Consider the following 20,834-nt stretch of genomic DNA (forward strand, 5'->3'; position numbering starts at 1 on the left):
AGTTAATCTAGATGGAAGCTTGGCATCCTAGGATAGTTTTTTTTTTAACCAAATTGACATCAATTTGGTTCCATAAAATTCAATTGTTCAATATAGATATATATACATATCTGCTTACGTGATTTTAATTTTTCTACCACCTTCCACTAAGCTTCCATAAAAAAAAACATTATTTAATAAAGTTTAGGATGACTAAAAAATGTTACCATCCATAGATACATAGCAAGTCGAAATGCCGATTCTGCCTCCAGAACTCGTAGCTACACATTTCCATTCACCCTCATCTTGCCACTCTGCTGACGGAATTTCTAATAAGTAACCCCCTACACCATCTTCTAGAACACGATATCTGAAAACACATCAATAATCATCTTGATATCAACAAATAGACGCCTTCGACTTTTGTCATAGGTCTTTTGAGGGAATTTCCCATCTCCACAATAGCACAATAGCAATGTCTAACGACCAATTGCAACTCGTTTAGTCTGTCCACCTAGTGGCGAATCTACCAATACCGAGGATGGCTTTATTTTTTCTTTACTTTAGAATTAAGTCAATCCGCACGCGGTTTAAGAATATAGAACCTCAACTTACTTATCACTTGATTCAATTTTCCCTTCTTTGTTGTACCAGACGATGCTCCGTGGCCACGGTGGTACGACGATGTGACAGCTTAGGGTCAGAGGCTCGCAGATCCTTACAAATTGATCCTCTAACTCTTTAGTAAAAATCGGAGGTGGCTCGAGTGCAACGCCCCTAAAATTATCACCATACATACCATTTAAGATCTTTATAATTTATCTTATTTTAATTAATTAAAACCTTCTTAATACAAATAAGGTTAATAAAATCGTTCCTTCATAATATGATAGAAATCCAAAATTTCCAAGTCGATCTTTTCAGTTTTGCGAACACAAACATATGGAAGCCTTATATATTTACTAGCTCTCGTCCTACATACACTTTTATTGCAGTTTTTCTCAAATCCTTTGGGAGCCGTCTGTTTTCCAGGGATAGGCTACTCTCCGTCCCTTGAACCTATTTCTGTACCAAAAATCAAGTTGATTGGTTGCTTACTTAGGTTGTTGAACAAGAACTAACTTTACACCGAAACACACTTTCGCATTAATAATATTAATTACCTATAAGTATATTTATATAAGCTTTATATACACTTGACTTTGAAGGGGTTACTAGGGCACCAACGGCAAAAGTAGGTAGGTGATACTAAATTTCAATATTTGCTTCTAATTTCAGAATGTTGCGAGTTTATTTCATATAAAAATAGCTTAAAATTGCAACCCTGACTCAGACGTCATAACTTTTCTTAATTGTATGTCTCTTACAGATTGCAAATGATACATCTGCAAACAAATGTGCCACAATTACTATGTCACAAGTGTCACAGACATGGGTCTGGTAGATCACTCATGTACACCAAATTAACTAACTGTCTTCTTTATTTAAATAAGCCCGTTGAAGGCACCTTTGATGTGTACATACAAAATGTGTGAATAGTAATGGGATGACGGTACTAACTACATTTGTAATCGTAATCGTACCTACAATATCTATAGTAAGGTGTAATCTACACGAGTAAAAAATGCGACTTGGTCTAAGTAGAAACCCACAACAAACTTAGAAGGGCCTTAGCCCACTAACTAATTTATACGATTACCCAGAAGCAGGCCGTGCAGAGCCCTCTCTACTGGCGCGGCCGATGACATGTACTTTTGATGAGGAATATGCTCTACCCATACAGTTCACAGCTTCACAAGTGTATGTCCCAAGTGACGTCGGGTCTTCGGCGTTAGCAGTTAAAGCAAAAACATCACCAGCTTTGATCTCTCGACTATCCTGTAACAGTAAAGTTTAAATCGGCAATTCAACGGGCGACTTTTTAAATCCTTTTTAGTAAATTACTGCTTTTTATTACCTTAAACCAACGAAGTACTGGTGTAGGAACCCCCACCACTTTACATTCGAGCGACACTGTGCCCTGTTCAGTTAATAAAGCCCGAAGTTCTTCTACAAATTCGGGACGTTTATATGCTTTAGGAACTGAAACAATACAATCGAATCTGTAAATATGGATAGCCTTGGAGGTTATAAAATTCTGTTATTATCCTAAATAAGATTAAGTGTTCGAGTTTCGAGTTGTAACCATAGAGATCCTATAATCTCAGCGGACCCGTAGTATGCTGAGGTTATAGGTTTGTTGATTCCTACGTCTTGAGATAATCTGATCGTGAGGGTTTTAAAGGAAATGTATAGGGCGCTTCTCAAATACTAAAGTGCTAAATCCAAGGTCGTATTAGGTAATCGGACGAATATCTGGGCCTATGTTCATTAAAAGGTCTAAAGGAGTAGATTAAATGTAAATCTGACCTAAAACATTAAGATGTGCAGAGCAGCTAGCTCGGCCACCGACGTTTTCCGCAGTGCACGTCCATCGTCCGGAGTCGTCTACACTGACGGCCGAGATGTCTGCGCACCAGAAGTTACCGTCGCGAACCAACGCAATCCGTTCTGCTTCTAGTAGCCGACGCTCGTTGCGGTACCAAGTCACCTGTAATAGAAAGTAATTATTGGATAAATATCACATGCTTTAACTGTAGAGGAAAACATCGTGAGGAAACCTACATGCTTGAAAATTCTCCATAACGTTAAATTCTAACAATACGCTAGGGTATGTACCCTGCCATTTTAGTCTGAACGAGGAGCCCCGCTTTGTATTCGAACGTTGATTGTTTTAGGATAACAGGATAAACAGAGATTATGCAATCAATATTTTACACCGTGTATCCCATAAATACTATAACTAGTCTGAGTATCTCCACGTGATCAAAACAAAAATAAGGAGAAAAATAGAAAGACCACAATTACATGCATAGCTCAACGCGTCGCAAAGATGACCAGCGGATGATCGAGTGATATGCTCAGAGTATCTCCACGTGATCAAAACAAAAATGAGGAGATCCATAGAACCATAGTTACAACATTAACACAGTGCATCTCGGCAAGAATACTTTGATATCAAATGCCCACCCAATAAAGGGTCTACCAATGATACGTTTACCCATGCAAGGTCACCATTACAGCACCTTGGAACCCCTTTGTCTATCAGTTCTTCGATATAAACGCTCGCCCAGACAATTTATCTTCGCAGAATAAATTCGCAGAAAGTCAGTAGACGCAAAAGCAACAAGATTTCGGCAGTTACTTGTTTATCAACATACGAGTAATTTAACGAAAATTGTATGTGACGTTTTCTTTTAATTGACATAATTTCGTTTTTATTATAGCGTACAACATTATATAGTTGTGTGCATATGTATTATATACTATGTAAAAATAAATTCAAGTGACTGCACTTGCTAATATCGGAAACTATTAGTCCGTAACGTACTCGAGAAATCTTTTATGCATTTAATAGACCAAATTTAGAGGAACGACGACGTAAAAAATATCACGATAGGGATGTAACGCGGGGATTTGTATATTCAAAATTTGAACGGGAGAGACAGTAGTAGATAGTCAGTGAACAATTGGATTGTATTTTACTACTTACACATAAGTTTTTGGGATGTAGCTAAAAGTTACCTACTAACTATTAATAATTTTATATTGTGTAAAAAATAAATAAAAAAAAGCGCTGTAAGAGCTACTGCGCTAAACACGATTAATTTGATATTTGCTCATAATAAGATCTACAAAACTCTATTTACAATCAATCAAATCTATTTTAGTTTACCTATTACGCATCTCCTCTTAAACTCTGGCATACGATACGAGTACTTGCAAGTCTGTTTCAATTGAAGGGTTTTCAACCTTCTTTTGAGTATTTAACTATGCCTGGCGGTTATGCCCGCATTATGATCCCCGTATGCAACCTAGCTAATGGGTTGCAGCTTTGTTCTAGTAGTCCTACAACCTTTCTCAATACAACTATCTAACGCAAATAAAGGTCGTAACGTAGGTACGTAATGTTATTTTGAAAACACAGATTATTCCTTAAGGGCTAAGAGACAGCTCCCATACGTTTCGTAATATAATCTTTTCATTCAACTTCTGCTCTATGGGACCAAACAAGTAAAAACATGATGTAAAGGGCAACGTTTATCTACGAGTACCTAGCTTAGATTTTTCTTATAACGAATTGGCTGTTTTTTGTAAGGATCTATGTTATGCTTAAAAATAATAGTTGTTCTGCATAAAATGCGATATAGTGGCTTATTTATATGTGATAGAGATATGGTTTCCCTGATATCTATTTCAAACAAATAGAGGGTGGTATATTTATTTGTATAACGCAGTATTTCTGTATGACTTTCCATAAAGACAGGGTATTATGGAATATTTTTTCTTTTAACTTAGTTTACAAAATACAATGATATCAGGCTGAAACGTTTTTATCACTGATATTTAAAAATGTCTATGTTAATTATTGAAATTGATTCATGATATTTTTTTAACATTATATTAGATTATATATGTAAACAAAAATTATCTAAAATAACCTATATGCAAAAATAAAAGTAAATAGAATCTAAATCTTTCGAACCCACCGCAGCGAAGTATTATATATATAGTACATAAGATGCTAGCAGCATTGCCGCTTTGCATGGCCAAACTAATTCTTTGACCAAGGAGGCCAGCTCCAGGATTACCTACTGGTAGACTTGATAACACTTTTGACAATTCTTTAAAAAGAGCTCGAGCCTCCGAGTTCCGTTTCGACTCCAAAAGGCACAAAACTAAAACTGCTATCAATTCATATTTGCGCCTCTTGGCCTGCTGGGCACTGGTAGCAGCCGCAAGCACCATTGACGAGGTTGCCTAGACGTGTGATGCAGTTGTGGCATCGACACACGTGGTATTGGATAACAACCATGTCAATTTTTTTCAAAAACGAACTATCCAATCTTATCACTTTAATTACGGTTTTTTCCCGCGTGAATCGTCAGTTTTCCCGGGATAAAAAACTATTTCAAAACATAATCTATTTCTGAGCTAATTTTCTTCCAGATTGGTCGGAACTTTCGCTTGTTGTGAACAAGCAAACACGTATTGCATTTTAATACCTCGTGATAACTTTGAAATTTAATGTTCGCATTGAATTAAAAAGTATTTTATTGCTCCATAAATATCCTTATTTACATAACTACTTTTTTGACATCTATTTTTTTTGCTCGGTAGTAACGCTTAATTTAAATATTTGAACAAAAAGCTGAATTGTTATTATTGTGATTGCTATTGTTATAAGTATAAATACTTTTTGTAGGTTATTACCGAAATAATGCAATCATGTAGTATATAACTTTTATTTATCATCACGTATTTTATAGGCAAAAGTTACCCCAACTGAGGGTTACATTATTGCAATTTTCTTAAGGATCTCTATTCTTTTTAAATGAATTATAGCCTATGTTACTTGTAGATAACTTAATTTTCTGTTGGTAAAGAAATTGTTAAAATCGGTCCAGTAGTTTCCGAGCCTATTCGGTACAAAAAAAATAAAAAATAAGAGAAGTTTCGTTTTTTTTTTTTATTGACGATAGTCCAGCGCTCGACGATAATCATGCCCGTTAGAAAGCAATGATATGTTTACAGATATTGTTTTATTATTATCTATTTAAGTAAAATCAGTAGTTAAATCACAGGACATTTTTTGTCTTGAACTTCACAGATAACTAATTATGAAACAGACATGCCTTCTATGTTATTGTTTCGATAGTTCGTTAGATAGTTCTAACATAAGCAGTTCAGTATAAATTCCATGTTTATGTTTTCTAAAATCACTCATAAATCTTTTGTTAAATTGTAATAAAGAAAAATGTGGTCGTTGAAATACTCATAAAGTCATAACACATTATAAATACAGGAACGGACGTGAAGATTTAAAATAGAGAAATTATGTCACTAGGTGTGACGTACTATGTAGGCACGAATTCTTGGGATATTCAAGGTCGCGTTCATTTTTCAGGAGGGTTTTGTCCATTTACTTAGTTTGAGTTCGCAGTAATAGAGAATATTTTTAGTTTAACGTGTTTATCATCACTAGACTATTGACGTCCCACTGCTTGGCCCCTTTTTTTCTCTCTTATAGGATATAGGGTTCACACCGTAGGCCCACTACTCTGCTCCATCACGGGTTGACGATTACTACCAAAATATGTAAGTAATAACCGGGCATTCACTCTTTCAGGCGAGGTTTGGAGCAACCGCTAAGATTTTTTCTTTCTGATTCATTCCCAATACAAAACAATTCGTGGCCCAACCCGGAAAGAAACCCTAAGACCGCGTGCTCTCGAGGAGAAAATGCTTTGGTAATGCAAAATGGAGGTTTTTCATAGTAATTATTATTACATGATTTGGCACTTGCAGAATATTTTTGTGGTAAGGAGATTTTATGTAATACATGGTAAAAAAAATTACGACCTTACGACGTTGTCTTACTAATGGGAGGTTACAGGTTCGATCCCTTCGCTTTGACAGTTTATAAAGGCTTGGCCGTGGCGTATTACCATCCTACCGACATAGCCGGTACCAGCGATTCTGCTTTTCAGTACGATCCCAGTAGAAACCGATTGCGGGTATGGGTGTTTAACACAACTGCCATTCCCTAACACTCCTGCGTCATCGCTTACCACCACATTAGATTGTAGTCAAGTGCTTGTAGTGAAAGAATAAAACTACAAGGATAAAAAAGGTACATTTTAGGTATTGTGTGTTTTATGCTAATTTCTAAATAATAAATAAAAAGTTTATTTATACTAAGTAGCTACAATTACGATATCGTTCAAGAGATATTAATGTATTCACAAGAGTAATAGATTAGGTCTTACCCTGCATTCTGTAGAGCTGACTATTTCCACTAGAAACCTTGTCCGCGTTCCAACCTTCACGGTCAAGTCCTGCAGTCGTCGAAGAAATGTTGGCGGATCATCACCAGTCGGCTTTTCGTCCGGGGTAATTTCGAGCCGTACCCGGGTCGTATCCTTACCGGCAGCATTGCTAGCCTAATTAAAGAAATGTGTAATTAATATATGTAATTAAATTGAAGTAAAACCCAGACCCGATACGAAAGTTTTTTTCCTTTATTATATAATTAATAAACAAAAATAGATCTACCCATCTATAATTATTACCTTTAAACGAGAAATTCTTGTATATTACATATGTTTGTATAAAATACATAATATATCTTAATATATATAAATCTCCTGTCACGATGTTTGTCCGCGATGGACTCCTAAACAACTTAACCGATTTTAAATTAAATTGACACACCGTGAGCAGTCTGATCCAACTTAAGAGATAGGATAGCTTAGATCTTTAATTTTAGTCGCAATTTTATTTTATTGCAAATTATTTGTCTATAATTAATTGACAGTCACATGTTATATATATACTACTATACTCATTTGAGGGTTAGCGATACTGAATACTTTAAAAACAATATCAAACGCAGACGAAGTCGCGGGCAACAGCTAGTTTATTATATAATTTGAATCTAGGAAACGGTTACACAAATTTTCATGAAATTTCGCATGCAAGGCGTTTCGAGGGATATAAATGTTTATCCGCGCTTTCTAGCAATGAAAACAATATCATTAGAATAGGAAGATAAATTTCGCTACCATCTACAAGGTTATAATAGCTTAGGTGAGAAATCGGGCGGTCCCAAAACCAGAGGTCTGCTGGCTCGAGTCATGATCATAATTATAAATCAACTAGCTGTTGCCCGCGACTTCGTCTGCGTTTGATTTTGTTTTTAAAGTATTCAGTATCGCTAAGCCTTAAATGAGTATAGTAGTATATATATAACATGTGACTGTCAATTAATTATAGACAAATAATTTGCAATAAAATAAAATTGTGACTATAATTAAAGATCTAAGCTATCCTATCTCTTAAGTTGGACCAGACTGCTCACGGTGTGCCAATTTAATTTAAAATCGGTTAAGTAGTTTAGGAGTCCATCGCGGACAAACATCGTGACAGGAGATTTTTATATATTAAGATTACTGACCCACTACTGATTACTGGTCTTCTCTTAAAATTAAAAGGCTTTATTAATCCGACAATACGAAGGCTAAGTGCGGATTGTTAGACTTCTCACGCCTTTGAGATCATCATTAAGACTGACGTACCTAATAAGAGTAATGGTAGAGTTCACAAAAAAGATTCTTATTTATTTTATTATTTTTTTATATCCTAAGGTTATTTTTGCTGTTGGTTTTTTTATCTGATGGCAGGCTTCATCTCTTAATGGACGTGCCACCAAGCATTCAGTACCTCTAAAAGATACCTCTAAAAGATTTGTAAGCAGCATTGCAGCTGCTTACAAATCTTATAGGCTTAATATGACTGCCATACCACTAACAGCGCGCTACCATATTAGAATGGTTTAGGTACTTACTGATACTTAGGTAATTCAAAGTTTATACCGAAGTCCGTCATTTTTCAAAATTTGTAAGGATGACATAATGGTCAATATAGTAAAATACACGTGCACTATTTATAAAAAATCCACACGGTAATTGGTCGAATAAGGTAATAATAATTTATTATACCCAACAATAGTTAGTTTATTTGGTAGAACGCGCTAAAGTCAGGGTATGTCAGTTATAAATATTTTTTTGCATTTGATAGCCTTATTCTTCAGAAAGGCATTCTGATTTTTAACATTACGCTACAACCTTCAGGATAATATTTTATAGAATAGCGAAAGGTTATTTGTATGGGAAAATATTAAGAAGTTTTATGTGGAAAAAGGAGCGGGTGCTAGCACTAATATAAAGCTGAAGAGTTTTTTTTTCTGTTTGTTTGAACTCGCAATTCTAGAACTACTCGTACCTGTCGGATAAGAAAACTCTTTCCTTTGATAGCCTAATTATTTAACAAGGCTATTGTAATGGCGTGCACAGAGTTTTAAAACAGGGTAGGCATAAAGCTATAGAGTATAAAAAAAAACCATAAAATGGATTCTTATCTAACTCGTGTATGAGGAATAAACGAGTTAGAAAAGAAAATAAAAATAAAAATTTTAGGGTAGGCAGTGATTTTGTGCATGTATGAAGTGCACGCCACTGAAAGCTTTCGCTACGAGACTTATAGCAGTCGAGCTACGCAGGCGATGCGAAGCGATGGGCCGAGAATGAATGTTTGTATGGCAACTATTCGAATCACTTGTCGGTCACATGGCGAATCTTTATACTACTGCAGCAGAACCTAATCTTTTCAATAAAGTATTTTCTCTGCTGTAGCCACTACGAGAAGGGCAATCGGGCATCGGTCAATTATTATAGAGTGCGTCATAATGAAGAGTGAAAGCAAAGGAGTGCTCCATTAGAAGGATTTATTAGGTACCTACCAACTGCTTTGTTGATCTAGTGGTGAGACTGCTCGACTGCAGATCAAGAGGTCTGGGGTTTGATCACCGTGTCGGGTCAATGAATTATTTTGGGTTTTTCTACCAAGAAACGCTTAGTACCAGTTTGGTTAACGGCAGTGGCGTGCACTTCATACATGAAAAAAAGCACTGCATACCCTAAAATTGATATATAGCCCTTATAAGAGGAGGATTCTTTCCATTTTATGCAATTCCTGCTGTACGCATACCCTGGTAAGAAACCCAGTGCACGCCACTGGTTAACGGTGATTCACCTCCGTGCCTCAGAGAGCACGTCTTTCCGGTCGTCTCGGATCTGCCATCCCATCGGACTATCAGAGTAATGGAATTAAGGGTGCACCTGTGTTTGTGCACACACTTGTGCACTTGTGCATCTTCAACGTAGTTCGAAAATCTTCCTGGAGTTGTCAATATATATATATATCGTGGTCAAACTACGTTGGTATTGACAACTCCAGGCAGGTTGGTCAGAGAAACTGCCAGGTTATATTGATTTATTATGTTACTGACGTAGGTATATGGTTATAGATTTCCTATAGCAGGGCTTCCCAACCTGGGCGCCATAGATAGATATAGTGTAGAGGTGCACTGCAAGGCGCGCCTTTACTTAACAACAATCAAGGTTTTTTTTATTTTTATAGTCTGTGCAGCGGTGTCATAGCTTGTCCTTTAGAAAATTGTGTGGAGTAAATTGTTTTAAAGTTCACAAGTACTAACATGATATAATGAAAAATTAAACTGACACCTAAAAATAGATTAATTTATGTACCCGCGGTTTCTATGGGTTAAAAACTCAGTGATTGGGGTAGGTACCAAATGCAAAACGATTTTACAAATTTTACTTACCTAAATATCGATTCAAGTCCTAACTAACTGCGATGACTTCGCGTGATAGTTGTAGTCCTTGGTTCGATCCTAGACAGGGAAAGGTTACTAATATTTAATTTCTAAATATCCTTTAGTCTAGCCTTGGCTATGGCTACTTATCGGCCCACCGAAATAGACGTATCGCTAAGCGATTATCATTCCGATACTATGCGAAGTAGAAACCGATTAGGGGTGTGTAACTCCTAACAGGTTAGCCCGCTACTAACTTAGTCTGGATCATCACTTACCGCCGACTGCAGTCAAGGACTGACCTGTAGTGGAGAAAAAAAAATTAAAATAACTCACTTGCAGGGTGTACACGCCGCTATCTCCAGAACTTGCAGTGGAGATGGTGAGGCGGACGCCGCCTGCATCGTCGGACGGCTTGAAGCGGTCATCTAACTTCGCTCCCGCGCGACTCCTAATGAAAAATCATAATATTATTGTACTTTCTTCGTCTTCTCGCACTTATCCCCGTTAAGTGTGTGTTCTTGTTGAAGATATATCTGGGCCACGTTCTGAGATATGAGCGATATCAACAGCTCCAGCTCATAATGATGGGCAAAGTAGAGGGCAAACGTAACTGATATAAACTGATAATGAAACTGATATAAAAAATATATATACTTATCGGATAAATATCCGTTGTAAAAACGTTTATTGTGATATTCGTGTCGCAATTTCTGTTGTTGTATCTTTAAGCCTACCTAATGAGAACCCCATGCCCACGCTTTTCCTCGTTTAGAAACCTTTAGAAAATTTTTCTTTGAAGAGTATGTTCATTATCCAGGCATCATAAGTACGCCCTTCTCTTCTTTTGAATAAAATCTTTGAACTAATTGGGCGGCATCTTCGAGAATAAACATGTTGTCAGGTAATGTACTCGTATATCTACCTATTACTGGTCACCTGGTTTTACCTATGGTGCAGGGTCATAGAGCCCTATTCACAGGCGATTCTTCGTAACTTGTGCATGTAACTTGCTCTTCATAGTAACTTGGGCCAGTAAATTAAGCTCGTAGCTCGGTAGATTTTTCACTACTAACGCAATTGTATACTTGGCAGTTAAAACGCGCTAGATGGCATGCAATCTCCGTAATGGCAAAACACGGACATCCGTTACAAACCACGAATTGCAAGGCGACAGAATGGTCCATGTATACACACTTATTCGGATGGATTGTAACTGATAAGAACAAAGGTTGTAGCAGCTTCATTTGGGAAATGGAAGTCAGCGTAAAGGTTGCCAGAAGTTGAGCCCCAGGGCTCGACGATATCGCAACGCCTCCAAGTGGAAGTCGCCTACGGCGTTTTCAAAGTCGCCCATGTTTGCCGACGTCTGTGGCGTCGGGTGACGGTAGCTCAGTGAGCTATACCAGCGGTTCCTAATGACAACAATAAAGTCAAAACTTACAATCAGCCTCAAACAGTGAAGTAATAAATAATAGGTGACAAATGGTATGTGATGGTATGAGCCTTTAGTCGATATGTGGTTTCCTAACTAAAAGCGAACGCCAGTATCTTTTTGATTATGTATTTTGATTTACACCAAAGTTTTATTTTGAGACAATTTCTATTTATTAAATATAATATTGTAGTTTTATATCTAAAGCGAAATGAATATCAGCTTCATCCGGACTGAGTGGTACGACGAGGAATAAATATTTCGTCACGTGCCGCTGGTGAAACAAGTTGGTTTCACGACGATGAGGAAGCGGAAAAGATAATTAAGAAGCCATACATTTTCTTCGCTTAGGAAATTTTGTATGCTAGGATTTCAATTTACCTCACTAATTAGAAGTTGTGATAGTTTAAACAAATTTTCGTTTTGCCACATTATTGTTTCAACGGCCTATGACTTTGTTATCTCAAACGTATTGGTATTTGCAAATTAAAAGAATTCACTTCCTTATATTAGCTGCAATGTTAAATTGGAAACAAAGAATTACCGTCGAAAAACTTTGCTTCTATTCTTAGAAAAAATTTATTTATAGTAGCTATGAACGATAAAGCCGAAACGGCGAAGGTAGTCAAGTAAGTATCTACCAAACCATGCGTTGTACTTCTAACGCTTACGCTTTAGACAAAAGGCAGAAGTTGTTAGTAGGAACACATATTAAGTTACGATTTACCTTGTCTTCATAACCTGTAATGTAACACAATAACGCCATTAAACTGGGTTTAAAGGACGCAGTAGGTAGGTACCAACATTTTGAAGGCGTTTCTAGTATTTCCTAACTATTTGACACAAAAGACCAGAACCCTAGTTCAATAATTAGTGCATTGTGTCCAGAAACAGTTAAAACGCCCCGTGTACATTACACTGCACGGACATGAATGATGCTAGCTCACAAACTTTTCCCATTTTTCTTCATTAAATGTTCAGGACATTAGAGGTAAAATAATAACTGTCAACTGCTAAATTGAAAGGAATGACTAATTGTTCGTTCGAGAAACACAACTAAAGTGGAGTGGTTTTTTATGCTTCAATATCAGTCGTGTACACGGTTTCTGTATGCTCTAAATTCTGTGGTATTTGACCTACATTAATGCAATGCAACACTTCGTACGTTTAAGATTATAAAAACACTCTCAACAAAATAATACAGTAAGTAATAGTATTTTTTTAGTAAAAATAATACTATTACTTACTCATTCAATAAATCATCTTTAATTTATAATTAATAATAAAAAAATTGTATAAGTAGGTATTAAGAGATTGATAAATCGCATGTTGTTTCATATAAACTTCACTGTATTATTAAGAGCCAGGAATATAATTCAGGACCTCGTAATCCTCAGTTGAACATACCGATAATTAGACTAGCAGTGCAAAACCTACATATAAAATCTGACAGACGTAATTTGGTACCTATATTCCATACATAAGTTCTGTATTTGCATTACAAGGGAAATAAGGTTTTTTTAATTCGATTACAAGTTAGAACTTGACTGCAATGTCACCTGCTGCTAAGTACGATCAGTGGCGTGCATACAGGGTATGCACAAGGTATGCTGATGATATAAAATGAAGAAAATCTCCAGTACGAGCTATAATATATACTTAAGAGTATTAGCCTAGCTTTATAACTCTTACAATGCCTATCCTTAAGTTTTTTTATAACTCGTACAGGAGCTTTCTTCATTTTATATCATCTGCATACCCTGTGCATACCCTCTATGCACGCCACTCAGTATGATGCAGCCTAAGATAATAAATAAATAAATAAATAAATATACTACGACAATACACACATCGCCATCTAGCCCCAAAGTAAGCGTAGCTTGTTTTATGGGTACTGAAATAGCTGTTGAATATTTTTATGAATATAATACATATAAATACTTATAATATACAGAAACACCCAGACACTGAAAAACAATTATGTTCATCACTCAAACATTTTTCGGTTGTGGGAATCGAACCCACGGCCTAGGACTCAGAAAGCAGGGTCGCTGCCCACTGCGCCAGTCGGCCGTCAAGATGGTAAAGGGCTAAGCTGTTAGGTGTATAGAAGTTAGATTTAATAAACCTATCACTATAGGTACACCTAATCGGTTTCGCGACATCGCAGCGGAACGTTAAATTGCTTAGCGGCACGTCTCTGTCGGTAGGGTGGTAACTAGCCACGGCTGAAGCCTCCCACCAGACCAGACCAGAGAAAAAACAATAAATTATAAATTTCCGAAAATGTATCCCTATCCCTATCCCTACTTCCCTATCCCTACTTAATATTATAAATGTCAATGTAAGTTTGTTTGTTACGCTTTCACGCAAAAACTACTTAACCGATCCTGAAGAAACTTTGTAAACATATTCTTGGAAGTGTTAGAAGTAATATAGAATACTTTTCATCCCGACATTAAGCTCGGTTCCTTTGGGAGAGGGGATGAAAGTGTTTGACGATTTTACACCATAGCTCCGACAAATTATAACCGATTTAAATAATTATTTTTGTACTATAGAGGTTATAATATGTGTTTAATTTTGCCCAAACTTTGTGTAGATCTGATGAATGTGGTTGGAGATAGAGGACAGAACTCCTCAGCGGACAGCAGCAAACCCCTCATTTAAGGCTTAGTGATACAGAATACTTTAAATTTTTTTAGAACTACAACTAAATTGAATGCCACATCAAAATCGAAATCAAACGCAGATGAAGTCGCGGGCAACAGCTAGTAAATTATAAATTTCCGAGTTACTAACATAGTACTTAAATTGTATGCTAACAATGAGCCCTAGTTGCTGTAATAAATAAAATTATTATTAAGTAGCAAGAACTATATAGCGACATTATGAAGACCCGTCAGATGTTTGCCTACACGTGCACCGGGCATTATCAATCGGCTGGAAATTGGAACAGGTAAGGTAGATTGGAACAGGTAAGGCACGTATGATTAGGAAAAGATCGCCGGAGCCTGCGTTATAGGGACCATTTATATAATAGCTCAGTTCCAGGTACGTATGAAAGGCGAAGGCGAACTAGGACGGATCGATGATTGAAACCCTAGATGCTGCTATTTATAATAACTACGCAGTCCCGACAATCAGGCACGAGTCTGTTCGATGGAGATTAAAAATGTGAATTAAACTAAAATCTTCATAAATCTATTGTTGAGAAATGGTAAACAAATTAGGTTCATAAACATACTTACCCAAATTCAAAATTCAAAATTCAAATTCAAAATTCATTTATTACAAGTAGGCCTAATATAAGCACTTTTGAAACGTCAAGTATGTCTGTTTGTAGTGAATCTACCACCGGTTCGGAAGGCAGATTCTACAGAGAAGAAGCCGGCAAGAAACTCAGCAGTTGCTCTTTTCCAATATCGTTTTACAATTAAACAATCTTTGTTCTATCTTGTGTGAGATGAAAGCGGAGCGGCTTGTTTCCAGGCAACCTTGTCATTAAGAAATTTATCACCTCTGTAACCTCGATGTATTAAATATATTATACCTACATTCTTTAAACTTATGTAATGGTAAATCTAATATTACTTTCGGTATCATGTTATAAAAGCATACTGTTAACTTAACTATTGCTTTTATTGCAATTTGTTAACTGTTTTATGACTTTCAACTCCAGAGATTATTATAAAACCGTCACCGATTTTCAATAAGACAACCCAGCAGATATGATTTAACAGAACCTAATCCTACATTTTTCTAAATATTAACGCGAATAACGAATTTTTGCCTTTTTTTTCTATTTCACTACAAGCCCTTGACGGCAATCTCAAGAAGGTAAGGTGGTAAGTGATTTGACCAAGATGATAGCTGGCTAACATTTTACCGGCCCGTTTTGTCGGTAGGGTGTTAACTAGCCATGGCTGAAGCCCCGAAACTGTCCCTGCCAGAGATTGAACCTTGATGGTAAACTTACAAGGCCCACCACTGCCCTAGGAACGTCGTGAAACACGTTTTTTTCTCGTGAGGAAATCGTCATGGATACCACCGTGCCACGGGGAAGCACGGTGGCTATGTTGGACTCTTACCGACTATTACTTCTTTGTTCCAACCAGTCGCCCGGTGGCTTGGCCAAGGGAACGCCTTCGCACACATCCACGACCAAGTCGTGAAATACCTATTGCAACGAATGGACCAGTTATATCTATATTTTTTTATAGTAATAATTGAGGGACCAAGCAGATGGCCCACCTGATTGTAATTGGAAACACATTGCCTATAAACAGAGCAACACTTCGCAGGGCATGCAACACGTCCTATGGAGCTGAGGTAAGTATTTCGAGGAAGTAATCACAACGTGGATTCTGGTCAAGTTACATGGGCATTAGTGTCCATGTAATTTGACTGCTGCATCATGGCTTGATTCTGCTTCGCGGCAGAAATAGGCAATGCGATAGTAGGTACTTCCCCGGACGAGCTCTGTAACAAAGAGCTCTACTACTACAAACATTAATTACGATATTTCATTAAATTACAGTACTGCAGAATCTTTTCAGTTCTAGCAGATGTTATGTGTATGTTTCCCCGAAATACCAACGCAGGTAACTTATATATGTATTGTACCCTATCTAAGATTTCCTTATAATTTTACGATTTTGGCTGACGATTTTAGACGAAAAAAGGGGCATCGCAACCACTGCCTTTGTGCGGTGACATCCAATGATTTATTATAATAATAATTGACGGACTGGGCTGATAACCCACCTGTATAAGATTTGCTCGTTCGCAATCGAAGAGTCGTCTAGTATCAAACTCAGTAACGTCGAAGTAAAATGTATCTAATGATCATAGTTTTAGTTAGAGTCGCAAATCCTGTACTTCTGATTTTTGTTTTACTGTTTGCAGCCCGAGCTAAAGCATTGTAGGCAAATTTGAGCTTTAGCAAAATATTAAGAAGATCTATTATACTCCGAGGGTCAAGTATTTCTGTCCTCGAAAACGAATTCTCGATTGCCAGCGACCAAATCTTATACCAAGACTACTGATGGTTGTAACACCATCGTCTGTATACAGAACAACAGTTGGTAGGGCCTACATGGAAAACGACATACAGAGTGCCGCCCTGTTTCCATCAATCCGAGGCGTACCTGTAGTTACATAAGCAACCACCCCTTTCAGAGCGGCACACAGAAATAAGCATGGCGGTAGGACTTTACCAGACGAGAATTGTGTCAAATTTCTCTCCTACTCCTAAACACACGCTCCTATACGAGTGATCATTTGAATTATGTTTGTGTTATAACAACACACGGAGAAATATATACTTTCATTCGCCCCTAGCCCAGCAACCTGTAGGTAAAATCTCTTGGACCTTGACGGATTAAACGATATTTGGTCTCGAATTTCAAGTATCTAATTAGATTATTTACCGAGGCATCTTATGAGAAGTTTTAGGCTAATGATAATTTATGAATTTTATGAAAGAGATTCTGGCCTCGCCATTTGCCACCCTTGTTCCCACTTACTTCACAGCCCGCTCGTTCCCGAAGATTTAAAAATAAATCCGCCTGAGACGCCTATGCGGCGGACTGTCGCGAGGCACAATTACTTTACGCAAATGGCCATAATTTTGTTATTATGTTTTCTCTCTTACTTCCTCTTTTTAATTTACAAGTTGAAAATTGCCTTTTATAATTATCGCCAGCCTCATGGCTCAGCTGTGATAGAGTTCCTTTCTTATAGGATAGAGTGTTTTAGAGCTTTTTAACCCACCATCCTCCAACGTGGGTTGGCTAGCTATTAATTAACACTTGATGTTAGTTTTAAAATTTACCCTTGTGATAGGCCTCCATAAATAAACGAATTCTGAATTTGAAATGAGAATTAGAATTTGATTACTCCGGACAGGTACTGAGATATTTTTTATTAAAAAAACCCATTTTAGGCACAACCCGGGAATCGAATGCAGGGTCTCGTGGTGATCTTAGGGTAGACCTTATGGACCTTATCAATAAAAGTGAAAAGTGTTAATTACTTGTCATTTTTTAATACCTGTACAATATATACTAACACACTGTCTATATACAAGCAAAGTAAAACAAACACACACTTAATTTATTATAATTATGTTACACTGCAACTCAAGAGGCTGCAAAATAGTATTTATATTATAAATGATAACATTGAAAATATATTGTAGATCGTTGTTAAGTCGTCTGTAACTACGTATTAGACGTGATTGAAAGCTCCTCCTGAGAAATTGGACGTTTGGTTCTTAATGTTACGCCTCAATTCCAGTTGGTATAGGATACAAATTAGGGTTGTACGGTAAGGATGCTCAAAAAATTTTTGGAATGTTGTTTTGTCTCAGTAGGATATCTTCTTTTCACAACCACGAGCTGCCTGTGGGACGACCTATAAACTTATTCTGAAGGCCCACTGCAGAAAACTCTGATACAGAAATGTGAGAAAGTTGACCAAGTACGATACGATACCGGTTACACATTCCACAGGAAATCGCAAGAGGCGGGAACAAACCGGATGTGGACTGCAATGTGGGAGCGCGCCGGATGCGGCCGGGCGGCCGGACGTCGTGTTTATCTTTTGACCTTTCTCCCTTTACACCCCTAGAACCACCTCTAAACATATTTCCTGAAATGTAGGAATAAACTTAAATTAAATACCTATAAGCACTTTTATTATCTATCTTTCGTGCCGGATAATAATTTTGCATTGCGGTGCGTCTACGTAAACAAAGTATCCCGCGGGATGGCAAATGGACAGCGATCGAGTTAAAACAAACAAGCTCACATAAAACGCATCTCCTAAAATAACTAGGTAACTATATATAGGTATATGTATCAGTAGCAGGAACTCAATGCAACGGTTCCGGTATCGCAACCTAGATACCAAAATGATTTGTTTGTACTGCTATAATAATAGCTGTACCAAGAAAAATGAGGCCTCTAATGAAAAATAGGTTAAAGCGATAAAGCTGGCACCGACGACATTTTATTGTGCTCGTATATATGGTAGTACGAGATCAGTAATACAGAAAGCTGTGAGCTACGATGTTATGTTCTACAAACCGATATCTTACACTACGTATTTATAAGAAAAATAACTTTAATCTGTAGTGCTTTCCTAAAGACTAAAGTTTTATTTCGAGCAGAGCGGGATTAATGAAGCAAGGGACGATCGCTTGTATTGGAATTTTGGAAGTATTCTTATTTTGGGCTCTTTAGCACCAACGAACTATGGTATAACTGTTGTTATTTCACAGTGTAACTAAGTAAAATACGTTAACAGAAGCCTAAAATATAACGCGACGGTATATACGTATACCTTATATGTATGGCTAAGGCTTTTATGATAGATTGTTTTTCACATAATACAAGATCGGTTTAAATTTAAATCGAACAGGCATATTTCAAGCATCAGTTAGCCTACCTATAGGAACTCTTCAATCTTTCATTGTCTTAATATTTACAGACACCGTTTTCCTGAAAAATTAGGGTCAGTAATTGAAAATTGTTTGTTTCAATTGTTTCAAGTCAGAAGGATTAATTGATTCATTAGCTCAAAAAAGGATGTTTTCTGATCTGCTTAGATCAGAAAACGTCCTTGAAATTTAATTTGATAATACTACCGTCTATTCTTATTCTCACTGCCGTCTAAAGGTAATAAGATCAATTCCAATCCTCGGAATTGCCTTGAAATTGACCTACCTATTTATGTGGGTGGAGCTATTTCCCGAATTAAACGTTTTATTCATTGCTTTCTCACATATTGAAATTTGAAGGGAGGTATATGTATGATGGAAATCTATTGAGAGGCTAAAGTTTCATTGATTGGACAGATTTGAAACTAAAGGACAGGACAGGTAGAGGTATCGAGAATTTAACCGGAGCAGTTTCTAGCCCAAGCTTCCAAGGTCTCCAATCTCCATTTCAATTTACTGAAAGTATTCATTATAAAATTATAATTTGGTTATTTAAAAACCCAATAATTAGAGGTTGATATCTACGAGTAACTTAATAAATTTGGATACATTGCGTTGATATCGAAAATGTGTTGATTTAAATTCCTTTTTTTTTCACTTAAGCTTTAGATAAAGAAGAGGTTTATAATTCTAGTTTGATTATTGGAATCATAAACTTTCTGATGCCTTTTTATGTAAAAACTCAATTGCTAAGATACTCCTATAGATTACTGTATTAGGAAACCATAATATATTTAAGGGTACAGACTACAGATATTAATCGCCAACAGGCGCGGTGTCAAATCGAGACGATTTATAAATAGATAATCAATACGGACCCGTCTGTTAAATACTTTGAGATTGGGAACGACGCGATCTTTTTATAGACACTAAAATCATGTTATTGTTCACATATAATAACCAAAGACTATTATAGATAGATAATCAATACGGACCCGTCTGTTAAATACTTCGAGATTGGGAACGACGCGATCTTTTTATAGCTACCAAATGATGTTATTGTGCACAGATAATAATCAAAGTCAGTGATATACTTATTCAAATCGCGACTTAATGAAGGCCGTACTGACCGATGGACGGCCACTGCTAGATGGATTTATTTTGTAGCGGCTTCCTTCGACTCGTTATAGTTATGTCACCTATCAAGTTGGCGATCTACTAACGCTATCTTCACTTGGGGGAGGTCGAAATTCTAGCACATCGGGACCTCAGCCTCCATTGGTTCTCCCCCCATTTGCCCATTGCCATTTTATGCACAGATCTCCTATACCGTCAATATACTCGTATTAAGAGATTATAATGGACCTGACAATTAAAATGTACTTATCTATGAAAGTCCCTAATAAATAATGTATTAAACATAAAAGATCCTTTAATTTATTATGAGACCTTTAATTACTATTACCTGACGATGTTGTTTTGAAAATTTATTATGGAAGTTTAGTGTAGAGCTACTATGAAATTAATTTTCTTATTTACATTTTCAAAGTCAATGCTCAATTAAAATGTAAATAAAATGTAAGGGGATAGTACGTTGCATGCTTGGCTTCGTTGTCCATTTGCGCAAGAATTGCAACACGCTTGGAATAAAGCCAATTAACATATGATCAAAGGTAGCGCCCATTCGCAAATGCAAACTG

General features: G+C 36.8%; 1 protein-coding gene across 4 annotated transcripts in view; it reads right to left on the minus strand.

Moving 5' to 3' along the window:
- The window catches only part of LOC120636311, a 59,177-nt gene that overhangs the window by 28,387 nt on the left and 9,956 nt on the right, over nt 1–20,834 (minus strand). For 2 of the 4 annotated variants that reach the window (XR_005659365.1, XM_039907737.1), the window contains exons 2-9: nt 18,188–18,344; nt 10,592–10,706; nt 6,849–7,022; nt 2,389–2,569; nt 1,937–2,061; nt 1,679–1,857; nt 595–756; nt 207–349 (exon numbers count right to left, since the gene is read on the minus strand). Coding sequence is in view for 1 of the 4 variants with exons in the window: in XM_039907737.1 (XP_039763671.1) it covers nt 207–349; nt 595–756; nt 1,679–1,857; nt 1,937–2,061; nt 2,389–2,569; nt 6,849–7,022; nt 10,592–10,706; nt 18,188–18,339 (1,231 nt within the window). In the remaining 3 variants the exon portion in view is untranslated. The remainder of the gene's footprint in view (nt 1–206; nt 350–594; nt 757–1,678; nt 1,858–1,936; nt 2,062–2,388; nt 2,570–6,848; nt 7,023–10,591; nt 10,707–18,187; nt 18,345–20,834) is intronic. The other 2 variants (XR_005659367.1, XR_005659366.1) reach the window with 1 other exon arrangement.

The sequence above is a fragment of the Pararge aegeria genome, chromosome Z (assembly GCF_905163445.1).
Source record: "Pararge aegeria chromosome Z, ilParAegt1.1, whole genome shotgun sequence".
In the NCBI taxonomy this organism is placed as follows: Eukaryota; Metazoa; Arthropoda; class Insecta; order Lepidoptera; family Nymphalidae; genus Pararge; species Pararge aegeria.